At 39.4% G+C, this 12,640-nt stretch overlaps 1 protein-coding gene across 1 annotated transcript in view; it reads left to right on the top strand.

Moving 5' to 3' along the window:
- TRPM3 (transient receptor potential cation channel subfamily M member 3) overlaps positions 1–12,640 on the top strand; it is an 849,162-nt gene that overhangs the window by 749,512 nt on the left and 87,010 nt on the right. The window contains 3 exon segments of the mRNA XM_021074417.1: positions 2,756–2,806; positions 11,945–11,980; positions 12,148–12,288. Coding sequence (XP_020930076.1) covers positions 2,756–2,806; positions 11,945–11,980; positions 12,148–12,288 — 228 coding nt within the window.

Here is a 12,640-nt window from a genome sequence, read left to right as displayed (position 1 = left end):
CCCAGATACAAGGATGTTTCAATATATGCAAATTAATAAATGTGAAAAATCACATTAATAATATGAAAGGCAAAAATCATATGATTATATCAAAATATGCACAAAATATATTTGACAAAATTCAACATCCTTTTGTGGTAAAAATTCAACAAATTGGCCATTGAAGTAAAACACCTCAACATAATAAAGATACAAATAAATGGAAAGGTATCTCATGTTCATGAATTGGAAGTGCTAATATTGTTAGAATGACCACACTACCTAAAGCCATCTATAAACAGATTTAGCACAATCCCTCTCAAAATTTTGATGACACTCTCACAAAGATAGGAAAAACAATCCTAAAATTTGCATGAAGCCACAAAAGACCCTGAATAGCCAAAGCAGTCTTGAGAAAGAAGAATGAAACTATATCACAAAATTATGGTAATCAAAACAGTATGGTATTGGCATAAAAACAGACACATAGATAGACCCATGTAGCAGAATCAGAAGCCAAGCAAAAAACTCATGCATATATGGTTAACTAATATTAAACAAGGGAACCAAATATAGATAACAATATGGAGGTTCCTCAAAAAAATGGGGGCCCAGGGGTGGGGGAAATGGAGAGATGTTAGCCAAAGGGTACAAACTTTCAATTGTAAGATGAATACTTTTAGGAATTAATGTACAGCATGGCAACTACAGTCAACAGTATTATATTGTATATTTGGAAGTTACTACGAGATCAGAGCTTTAATGTTCTCACCATAACAACAACAAAATGGTAATTATATGAGGTGAAGGATGTGTTAACTAATCTCATTGTGGTAGACATTTCACTATACATACAAGTATCAAATCATCATATTGTACACCTTAAACTTAACATAATGTTATATGTCAATTTTATCTCAGTAAATCTGGGGGGAAAGAATAATGAAGTTTTCAGTAAAATAAAGGAAGAACAGAGTTGAATGAACTTCATATCAATCAGCGAATCAAGAGAGTAGAGTGGCTTATTCTAATAATTGGAAAGTATGTAGGTCAGTTATAGATCAAGAAAGGCCAGTAAACTTCATTACTCCAGTCAACTCTAATCAATTGTTCCCCAGAGTATTCTGTTGGAAAGGATTTGGGACAGTGGATGGCCTCCATAATAGGAATAGCTAACATTTATTGAATGCTAAGTACTGTTTTAATAGTTTTGTAAACATTTAATCACTTAATCCCACAACAATCCTACCAGATAAGTGGTTTTATTACCCTCATTTTAGAGATATTAAGACTGAGTCACAGTTAAGCAGCTTGCCCATGGTCATAGCCAGCGAACAGCAGGGTCAGGTTTGGTGCCAGGCATTCTGACCCCAGAGTCTGTGTGTTTAACCCCTACACAGCACTACATCCCTCAGTGGAAAAAGAGTTCTGATGAGTCTGTCTGTGTGAAGCCTCTGGTAGCTGAGGCAGTACACAGGAATTGTCTCAATTTGTGAATGTGTTCCAACAGTACGTAAGGATTTGCCCTCACTTTTTGAGATCTCCAGATAGATAGAGCAAACAAAAATACAGAATGCCCAGTTAGATTTGAATTTCAGAAAAACAAGTCATTTTTAGTATAAAAGTATGTCTCAGATATTCATGGGACATACTTATATTTGAAATTATTCATTATTATTGGTCAAAATGTACAAATTTCTAGTTAGAAAATAAATAAGTTGTGGGGATGAAATGCACATCATGGTGATGACAGTTGATAGCATCGTATCACATATTTGATTGTTACCAAGAGAGTAGATCTTTAAGGTCCAGATCACAAGAAAAAATTAGGGAACTATATATGTATGGTGACAGATATTAGACAGACTTATTGTGATGATTATTTTTCCATACATACAAATATCACTACATTGTACACCTGAAACTGTTATATGTCATATAATTATACCTCAATTTAAAAATATTAGAAAACTTAAAAGCAAAGGAAGTTGTAAATCAAAAGATCAAAAGATTTGATTACATTTAAAATTTTTAATTGGATATGTAAAAAAATACATAAATACAAAACAGGCCAGCAATATGACAAGGGAAAAAAGTTCAACATTCTTATTAGAATTAATAAGATGCATGAAATTTAAAACAAACAAAAAAGAAATTGTTGTCTCTCTGGAATTCAAATTTAACTAGGCATCCTGTATTTTATCTGGCATTCCTATTCCTGAAAGACAACAGGATGACAAACCACTTTATTCTTACCTTAGGCAAACAAACATCTTTTGCACAATGGCAGAGTTGAACAGTTGCAATAAAGACGGTGTGGCCCACAAAATCTAAGACATTAACTATCTGACTATTTATAGAAAGAGTCTGCCAACCCCTGCTTTAGTCAGTTTCTCATTCATTCTGGGTAATAAATGAGTTGCGATTGGCAATGCGTCAAAGTGTACTTCTGAGGTCATAAACTGGCCCCTTTGTCTCTCCCTCTTGCACAACTAGCTCTTAAATGATGTTCTGGTCCAGATGTCAATGGAGTCGATGGCCTCCTTTGCAAAGTTTGAACCTAAAACCTCAAACGTTTTTTCATGAGGAACCACATTCCAAAAACTTGCCAGTGTGTTTCTTTAGAAAAGACAGGTACAACTGAGCAACTAGAACAAGGTTCATCTTAATGAAGTGCCCTTCCACCAGCCAGAACCCTTCCTTCTAGATACTTCTCGCCTTGCCAGTGAGAGCCCCTGACTAGCAAAACCATTTGATTCTTCTTTATTATTTTCAGAGACATGGGCCCTCAAACACATTGTACCACTTGGTCAGGGATGTCAAAAAGGTAAGAACCCTCTCGACTGCAGGTCGGAGGCCCTGTCTTGACTGCTTCCTGTAATTAGAAAGCGCCTGTTTTGCATGAGCTGCCAGAGTATTCCTGTCCTTGCCAGACCCTCCTCATTTCAGGGCAGAGTGTGTGTGTGCCTTTTAACTCTGACATCTCTGCTTATGTTGCAGCTGCGGTTTATCTCCAGTCTCCGTGGTTTTAGATGCTTTCATTGGACATAATGCTTTTGGATAGTGAAACTCTAGGCTTTTCTCCCATGCTGTGTGGATTTATGCCATTACCTGTATTTTTCCATGTGCTCCTCACTGTTTGGGGAGCTGGTTTCCATGCTGTCTGCATGACATGAAAGGTATCTTTCTTCACCAGCTCCTGGTACAGTGTATCACTGTCACTTCTAGCATTACACAGAGAGAGTAAGTGTAGTTCAAAGAGTCTCAGAGAAACAGAGGCTACAACATGTTTATATATTCCTTTCTGCTAATACTTTTATTTTTTTTCCGGATTTTTTTTTTCACATTCATCATCTAATTTGATGGAGGAGGAAAGCCAGTTGGTTTAGATAAAGTAGATTTATTCCCAATTTAAAAATGAGGAGGTTGGGAGTTCCTACCGTGGCACAGTGGGTTAAGAGTCCGACTGAGCAGCTTGGATCACTATGCAAGTGTGGATTTGATCCCTAGCCCAATGCAGTGGGTTAAAGGATCCAGTGTAGGTCGAAGCTGCAGCTTGGATTCAGTCCCAGGCCTGGAAACTTCCATATGCTGCAGGCGATGCCATTAAAAAAAAAAAAAAAAAAAAAACAGAGAGAGAGATTGAAACACAGGAGGTAAGAACTGTATTGAGTAGTTAGTAAGGAGCTAGGATTAGAACATAAATACTTTAATAATAATAATAATAAGTAATAGTACCTAGGATTAGTGCTGAGTAGATGTGTGACACTAAGCTTTCTATGTGTTTTAAGCTCATTTTCTCTTCTCAAAAATTCTATAAAATAGAGTAATTATATTATTATCATTTATAGTATTATTTCCATTTATAGATAAGAAGGATAAGGCGAGGGGAAGTTACCTTTAATGTTAACCAAGTGCTGGTTCTCTTGCCCTATACAATCTCTTTTAGAGATAGCTTTGGTTCTGATCCCTTAACAGGGTTCCCAGAAAGTGATGTCTTAACTGCAAAGGATAAAATAGGTGGTGGCACTTCCCCTACCCCATATACATGTGCACACACGTGCGCGTGTGTGCCGCGCACACACACACACGTATACCCATCCAACCAATTTGCGGCAATTCTTTCCCTAAGTCCATCAGACATACTCAGAGAAAGCTACAAAATAAGGTTAAAAAAAAAAAAGAGTGCAAATTCCTTCATCTGCTAGAATTACCCTTTGGGTGTCCTGTAGCTACTTTTTAATTTTTCCTTCAAAAGGCCAAGCAAAGCCTCTGAGGCCACTTATAATGTACTTATTAATTAGCTAGCCCTTTGCTAGTAACATAAACCTCCTTCTGTTGGCCCTTGGGAACTTTCCTCCTATCCTCCTACAACCTTACTGAAAAATTTCTCTTCCATGTGAGTAAGTCAAGCCTGTAGTCCTGTCAAAGCGAGGGAAACAGGTGTTGTAATCCAACCCAGCAACCATTTTACCAAGACCACACCCTTCCACGTCTTGCCCCGTTTCAATCTGCTGTCTACAAACCCCTTTCTCTTTTCCTCAAATCTTCCTATTTTATTTAATTCACCTTGGCTTGAAATTGCCTGGAAAATAAACAGAGGGAGGGATCTCAGAAGATTAGATGTACGCACTCAACATGTATTCTTTGCCAAGACACTTGTTATTCATGTTCAATAAAATGTCTTGAGTTTTTCTAAAATAATAAGTAAACTAATCCCCTCACCTTAATCTAGTCTTTGTCACTGAAGGAATTATTTGGTTTTCTGAGGAGAGAGCTATGCCTCTGTCCGTCAATCCCAGCCACTGGCCAATCAAGCCTTCATCTACCTCCCTTACCCAGTTTCTCAATATTTCGCCTGGTTTTCAAAGGGATTTTTACAGTTAGATTTTACTGAGTACTAATGATCAAGATACTTCCTAATAGGTTCTTTCCCTTTAAGAACTCTTAGCAATATCATTTTCTTTTTTCTGAAATCCCATTAGCTGCCTCTTACATCTGCTTACATTTAGAAAACATGTAGAGTATTTTTAAGGTAAGGGGTTTCTTTAACTTCTTAGCTAAAGACGTACCTCAAAAATGTTATGGACCAGCAAGAAAGGACAGGATGGTAAGAATGTGGGAGGAAGGACTATCAGTTAGGAGCAGTTTTATTTTTCTTTTAAATGTGATTCAAATGCCAGAGCAAGAATATAGTTATATAAGGATTCGTTTACTTACTAATTTAGTAGCAGGAAAAATATAAATCACTCAGGATAGTACTGTACTGGCTTAGGAACGATTTATCCTTTTTCTTGGGAAAAGAGACTGCCAATATGGTGGGGAAAAAGGAAAGTCTGTGTTTAGTTTCTTCCCTTGGGAAGAAATAGAGGCAGGAAATGCAGACTTCATTTATTTTTCTGACAAAGGTGAGTGTCTGACTATTGGAGAGCAAGAAAGAATAACAATGGCGTCCAAAGGAACGGAAGTGTCTACGTTGTTTGGATGAAAGAAGCTGGAAATGAGGGGCTTTTTTGTGTTTTTTAAAGAAGTGAATGAGAAATTAATATCGGTGTATATCTTCTTAAGTTGGTTCCAGATGACTTCCAGCAATTTTTTCCAATAAGATATGCAAAAATCTACAAAAATTAGGTTGAAAATGCTAAGAAAATCTCAGGCAGCTTGAACAGTTTTCAAAATTAGTGAGCATAATAATTAGCATGTGTTTTGTGCTTTATGATTATGGGACTTTATGTACCTATTAATTCATTTAATCTAAGGCAAAAATTAATCAGTCTGTGATAAGCCCCAGTACAAAATAAATGCTATTCAAAAGTTAGAAACACAGTTCTGGACCGTAAACATACTGTTTGATAACGTATCTGTAAAATTAAATGTAAATAACCCTTAAGAACACAGAGAATGGATTTAGGAATTATGAGGCCATCATAAAGTTAACCAGCATGACATCTCCAACTTCAACTCTCCTTTGAAACCAATAGAACTGAACATGGAGAATTGCTCCCAAGGTATTTTCGGACTCTCAAATTACTTATATCACGGAAAGCGATGAAGTAAAATTACTATTCAGCATCAATCAGAAATTTAAAATGATACCAGCCAACCCAGTTCCCTGAACCGTTTTCATGCATAAATCCATTGGACGTACCAGTGCTCTCATACTAAATCAGAGTGGCCTAAGTCTGTCTGCTTTTCCATGGAATCTAACATGCCATTTTAGTAGCTGACTGTCTGCTCAATTTGTGCCTCTGTGTGTTTTTAAGTAGTAGTTGTTCTTTCTTAAATTAAATGTGCTAATACTTCAGAGAGCCTGAATTATCCCTCCCCACCAAAGGAGGGTGATATTTGAGTATTATATGGAAAGAATGGTGAATTTCTAACTTAAAATTCATTTTTATGGGAACCAAGACCTAGAGCTTTACGGAATTTTAAAGAAAAAGCATTTCAGATGCACTTGGGGGAAAGAGAGGACTTTTTTGTAACTCCAGCTGCTTCACAAATTTGCAAAAGCATTCTCAAATTTTGCAAATGGGTTGCTCAGTGTACTGCCACGCCCAACACTGAAAAAATGTCCTCTCTTCCCATGAATTTTCACCAGGACAGTCTTTTCCCCACTCTGCATTGGTAAATCTGACCACTAGCTATCATTTTACACCTTGCAGACCTTAGAAAGGAAAAGTCTTGTTTTGAAGGCTTGGTTTGAATTTCAAAGAAAAAAAAGTTTCCTAAACAGTTGAAATCTGATCTGACGTCCATACAACAGAGGGCAGTTAGAAGTGCAGGTCTAATAAGTGAATTTAAATTATTCTTTTAATTAAAAGATATCTTTAGGCGTGGCATGGATTTAAATTTACCTTCAGAGTGGTAACTCATAGCATGAAAAAAGGAGATAACGTTTTCAAGTTGTCAAATTTACTTACCCATAGATCCAAGCCTCTCTTTTACTCTGTGGATCAAATTATTTGAATCCCGTGGCTTGCTATGTGCTGTAAGGCATGAAATGGGAAGTAAGTTTTCAGGCTTTACCAATTACCAATTGGGAGTGAGGAATAACAGAAATAGCAGGCAGAATGAATATTATGCCCGTATATTGACTACCTATTTGAAAAGGAGCCAAGCAAAGAAGACTCCTCCGGAAGGTTTTTGGACGTTACCTGTTGGAATATGAGGTGGAAATTTCTCTGCTTTTTCTAAAGGAGGTGGATGTTTTGAGCATAGCCCCATCCTTTTCTATCCCTTTACCCTTCCTTCTCTCTAAGCCTGCATCTCCACCAACTAAACTCCAGGGGATTATAGGAAATTGCATCAGCTCTGGATGCTCTGGACAGGGGTCTTTGCCCTGTGATCTGGCAGCAGGGGAATAAGAGCAGCCTGCCAGGTAGTGATCAAACAACTGGACCTTTAGAAATAGGACCTTAGAAGTAACTGTGTCCGCACTGCCTTGTTTCAGAGCATGAACTGAAGGGATGATGATCTGTCCAGGTCAAATGAACAGAGAGGAGCTGATTTGTCCAGGTCAGATGGGGGGAGAGCAGGACCACAGTTCATCCCAGTGCTTATTTCCACTGTGGAGGGTGGGGGTCGTGTTGCTGGCTGTTCTCTGCACATTGGTGGCATATGTAGATCACAGGTAGTCAAGACACTCAGTCCAGCACCTCAGACATTCACCAATGTCACCCCTCAGAGTTTGCCCAGAGTATAGTCATCCCAGGAGACCCAAATTGTACCTGCTTTCATGAAATCTATTTCTTCTTCCCCAGAGGTTTCCATTCTTTCTAGTAAAAACTGTAAAACGAATGTCCTTAATTCCTCGGCTCCCCAAAGCATCTGGGAAGCAGCAAATGCAATGTAGTCTAAGTTCAAACACATTACCTGATATCATTTCAACAAGGGCATCTGATTCTCTCCTTATCCTCTAATCCTGCAATCTACTCTCCATCCCTTTTCATGGCCTTATTACACATATGAAACAGAACAGGCAGACAAATGCTGGGGCTGGAGAAACCCTCATTGGCTTTGTTTAGCTGACCATCCCCCGCTTGTGGTAAAATAGAATGCAGGCTGGTTCCTTTCAGGCCCTCACTCAAAGTTGGGTGACCCAGATGGTCACCAGATCCTTTCTCCTGCTTTAGACCAGATCATACAAAGTTACTCCTTACATAAGAAGTTTCTAAGAAAAGAAGATTCCAGCACCTTCTATGGTAGTATATAAGCCTATCAACCCTTAATTAATTTGCATAAAATTTTGCAAAACAATGTTGCCATTGTTTCCAAAACATTGGCAAAAAGTGTTGCCCCTCTAAAATTTTTATTTATTTTGAATTTTGCTATTATCACTTTCCCGATAAACCACACTTTACAGATACCTCAAAAGCATAAGTATTACTATTCGCTATTAGTCTTTAGATTTCTTGATCTTGTTCTTAGAATTCAAACTGATGTTCACACATAGATTTCTCAAAAGAAAATACATAGGTGTTGTGCTCATTATTACCCACATCTTAAATTTATAAAATTGTTACAAGATTAAAAATAGGCACAGGAGGGAGTTCCTGTTGTGGCTTAGTGGAAATGAATCTGACTGGCATCCATGAGGATGCAGGTTCGAACCCTGGCTTTGTTCAATGTTAACAGACGTTGCTGTGGGTTGTGGTGTAGGTCTCAGAAGTGGCTCAGATCCTGCGTTGCTGTGGCTGTGGTGTAGGCCAGCAGCTACTGCTCTGATTTGACCCCTAGCCTGGGGAGCTCCATATGCCATAGGGCAGCCCTAAAAAGACCCAAATAAATAAATAAATAAAAATAGGCACAGGAGCTCCTGTTGTGGCTCAGGTTGAGAACGTGATTTAGTATCTGTGAGGATGTGGGTTCAATCCCTGGCCTTGTTCTGTGAGTTAAGGATCTGGAGTTGCTGTGGCTGTGGTGTAGGCCAGTGGCTGTAGCTCTGATTCAACCCAGCCTGGAAACTTCCATATGCCACAGGTGCAGTTTTAAAATAGGTACAAAGAAAAGAAAAAATAGGCACAAATTTATAGACTTGCTGTGATTGTGGCTTAGTAGCATCACAATGAAACTTTGGAAGATGTTTCTGAAACCTAGTGCTTGAGCATTACAGACCCCATGGTAACCCTGGTGTTCAACCCCTTTTCCTAGGAAGAAAACTGAGGCTTTAAGAGAAAGTGGCTGCTTTGTGAAGAGTGGACAGAGTCCAGAGCAGCTGACTCGTAGCCAGTGCTCTTTCCCCTGCAGGCTTCACAGTGCCAAGGAAAATAGCACAGATGGGGTGAGCCTTGCCTGGAGGTCATTCCTGTAGGAGCCAAATGCATAGAAAATGAGGCTGACCCAGGCGTGTCACCCTCTGGGGCTCTTCCACTCTTGAAATAACAGCCTTGCCTAACCATCCAGTAAGAGCCAGACAATACAGAAACTGCAGCCTTGTTAACCTGCCCAAAATAATAGAAAAAATGGTTGCACAGGTAGTAGTTTTTGATTCAGTTTAATGTTTATGGAAAGGACAATACCTGACATATTACTAAATTAAAATAAATTTCTCTAAGTTCCCATTTAAAGAAATCAGAAGATGGATCTTTCTCAAGAGCCTGAGGACAGCTTAACTTGGAGATTCAGTTAGACTAAAGAGATAATCTTCAAACAAAGGAGATTTCAAAATTCTGAGAAAGGTGGGGAGGAGAGTGGGAACAGTTTGGGGGACTGGGAAAATTCAGCTCAAGTAATGGATCTCAGATAGAGTTCTGATGGGCAAAGGTCAAGGAAGGAAGGACCTAGTGTCTCAAAGTGCTTTGGCCGCATATAAACTGCCCTCACACAGTCCCATTCTGTTCATCCAGCTCAAATTAGATTCCATGCCAGCCTTGTGCCCCAAGAAAAGGGAAAGGTAAAACCTGATGGGCAGGGCTGGGAAGTAAGTCTAAGGACAGCAAGGAGTCTAAAAAGCAACACTGGGATCTCATACCTTTGAGCTGGTGCTTCAACTGCTATCCCTTGTTCTGACCTGCTGAGAATACGTAGTGGATACAGATATGTATTTCAAGTCAGGCTTCCCAGCCAAGGGTGACCCATAGACCCTGGCTACTTAGTTGTTAACGTAATACTAAAAAGTCCCAAAGTGAGATTTGATTCCAGCCACATTAATTAATTTCACTCCTTATTCACATTTTTGACCAAAAAAATAATTAGATAAATAAAAAAGTCTTGACTGCCTACCATACACGAGGCACTGGGAACACAAAGATAAATAAAACAATTAAAAATATGAAGTTGGGAGTTCCTGTTGTAGCTTAGTGGGTTAAGAACACAGCATATTGTCTGTGAGGATGCAGGTTTGATCCCTGGCCTCAGTCAGTAGGTTGGGGATCCGGTGTTACCACAAGCTGTGGTGTAGGTCACAGATGTGACTCAGATCCAGCATTGCTGTGGCTGTGTTGTAGGTGAGCAGCTGCAGCTCCGATTTGACCCCTTGCCTGGGAACTTCAAATGCCACAGGTGAGGAAAGAAGAAAGAAAGCAAGCAAGAAAGGAGGGATGAGGGAAGAAAAAAGGAGAAAAGAAAAAGAAATAAAGTTACAGGGTTTGATGATAGGATACATTGGGCCGCCTCTAACCCTGAATCCCTTTCAAATGGATGCTGTTAACCATAGGAATGCTGAGTAAGTATAGCTGAACACCTAGCTTCAGTTAATAAAGCTACATAAGCTAATTTCTAAATGACAATGTTTATCTTAGTACACTATGAATTTCCTGATTCTGCTGTATAATCCCATCTAAACCTTAACGTAGTAGAACAGCAGTTTAACAAACTTTGAAGCATATCAGAATCACCTCACAAAGCAGCTCATAAAGTGTATAGAGGCTCATATATTGAGGTAGGACAAGGTCCAGGCCTTTGCACTGTCACCAAGTTCTCTGGGAGGTTCTGATACCACCAATGTTGGAAAACCACCACTGTCACTTATGAGCAGCTTCTGTGAAGTGGCAGAAGTCTCGCACAGCATCCTGGATGGATCCTCCATTAAAAACAAAGCCCAAACTGGACGATGCCCTCAGGCTTCTCCAAAATGTACCTAAGAGCACAGGGCGCCAGGCTCCCTACATGGCGTGGTACCCCAGCCCTGCATGGTATAGAGCACATTCCTGCATCAGGCAACTAAACCAGACAGTGAGATTTGATCAATGATGCCCTTGGAACTCACTGTGAGCTCAGAATTTCTCACAAACAGAGCTAATTCTTCCTTGGCCTAAAAAAGCCAGGATTTTCCTCAAACCCTGTAGAGCTCCCTTTTGAAGGAGAAATAAGTAGATAATAATGATAATAAAAAACCTCTTCTGTTTTTGCATCTATATGTGCAACAGCTAAACCTTACACCATAGACTAGCTTTAAGCGCTAGTCTTTGAACAAAAATATGAAAAATCTCTTTCATTCTTAGAAAATAAATATTGATAAACTTTCTTCTCTTATTGCACCCCCCTTTCTCTTTAAACACAAGAAATGTTCATAGAGGACTTTGCCATGACATCCATCTTGCTCTCCTTTTACTAAAAAGTGCCAGGCTTTGGTTTTTGTTTTTAACTGTTTTAGTTGTTAAAGTTTGGGGCAAAGAAGATTTGAGCCCCAAGCATATTTCACCCAAAAGCAGTCCCTGGTAATAGCAATTATCTTCTGGAAGGAGTCTTCATTTAGTGAGTGTGAGGAAATCAATGATCAGCAAGAGGAGGGCAATAGGACTGGGTCAGAGGCAGAGCAGTGAGGGGGTCTGGGGTGGGGAAGCATCTAGGGAACATAGTTCCTAGTAGCTGGGAGTGGTATCATTTTGCCATGTCTAGCCTTGTGTTTCTTTCTGCTACACTGGTGTTTTTTTCTCCCCAGCTGAAGACTTGAATAAATATTTGATTTTCTGTTATTGCCGACGATTACTGCATCTTCTTATTTAACCTATGTCTTCTTTCCAAGCGAGAATATCCAGGTTTCGGTTGGATCTATTTTAAGGTGAATTGATTAACCAGCATAATAATACATTCATATGTTTCTTTTTAAATTACTATTATTATTATCATTATTTTTACTCTAAAATAGTTACAGAACACATAGATAGAATCCCTAGTAAACCATGCTGTCTTTTGGATTTGTGTATTTTTTCCATTTTTCCCTGATAGGGGAACCTGCCCCCAGACTACAGAATCAGCCTGATTGACATCGGCCTGGTGATCGAATACCTGATGGGAGGGGCTTATCGCTGCAACTACACCCGCAAGCGCTTCCGGACACTCTACCACAATCTCTTTGGCCCCAAAAGGGTGAGACTGGCAGCAAATTCCATCTCCTGGACTCCGGGGTGTACTAGGATGCGGTACATTTGGGGTGTGGCTTTGTTGTCCCCAAAGGGGAGATGAAATGAGAAGACAAGGGCCCCAGCTCTTTTTCCCTCTGCCATCAAATCTGTTTAAAAGAGAGAAAAGGCGGGGGACAGTACTGACTGTTACAAGTCTTTTTTCTCACTAGGTCCAATTCAAGGCAGAAACTGTCACTGAGAGTGAACCTTAATGATCAGAAAATAGGAATTATATTCAAATCAATCTTATTATCTGCCTCAGCAGTTTTCAAGGTTTTGGGACTTGGCCGTTAAAAATGATGGGAAACTAATCCGAC

Source organism: Sus scrofa, chromosome 1 (genome assembly GCF_000003025.6).
Source record: "Sus scrofa isolate TJ Tabasco breed Duroc chromosome 1, Sscrofa11.1, whole genome shotgun sequence".
NCBI classification, from domain to species: domain Eukaryota; kingdom Metazoa; phylum Chordata; class Mammalia; order Artiodactyla; family Suidae; genus Sus; species Sus scrofa.
The sequence above is the reverse complement of the archived record's forward strand: the minus strand, read 5'-3'. Positions and strand labels throughout refer to the sequence as shown.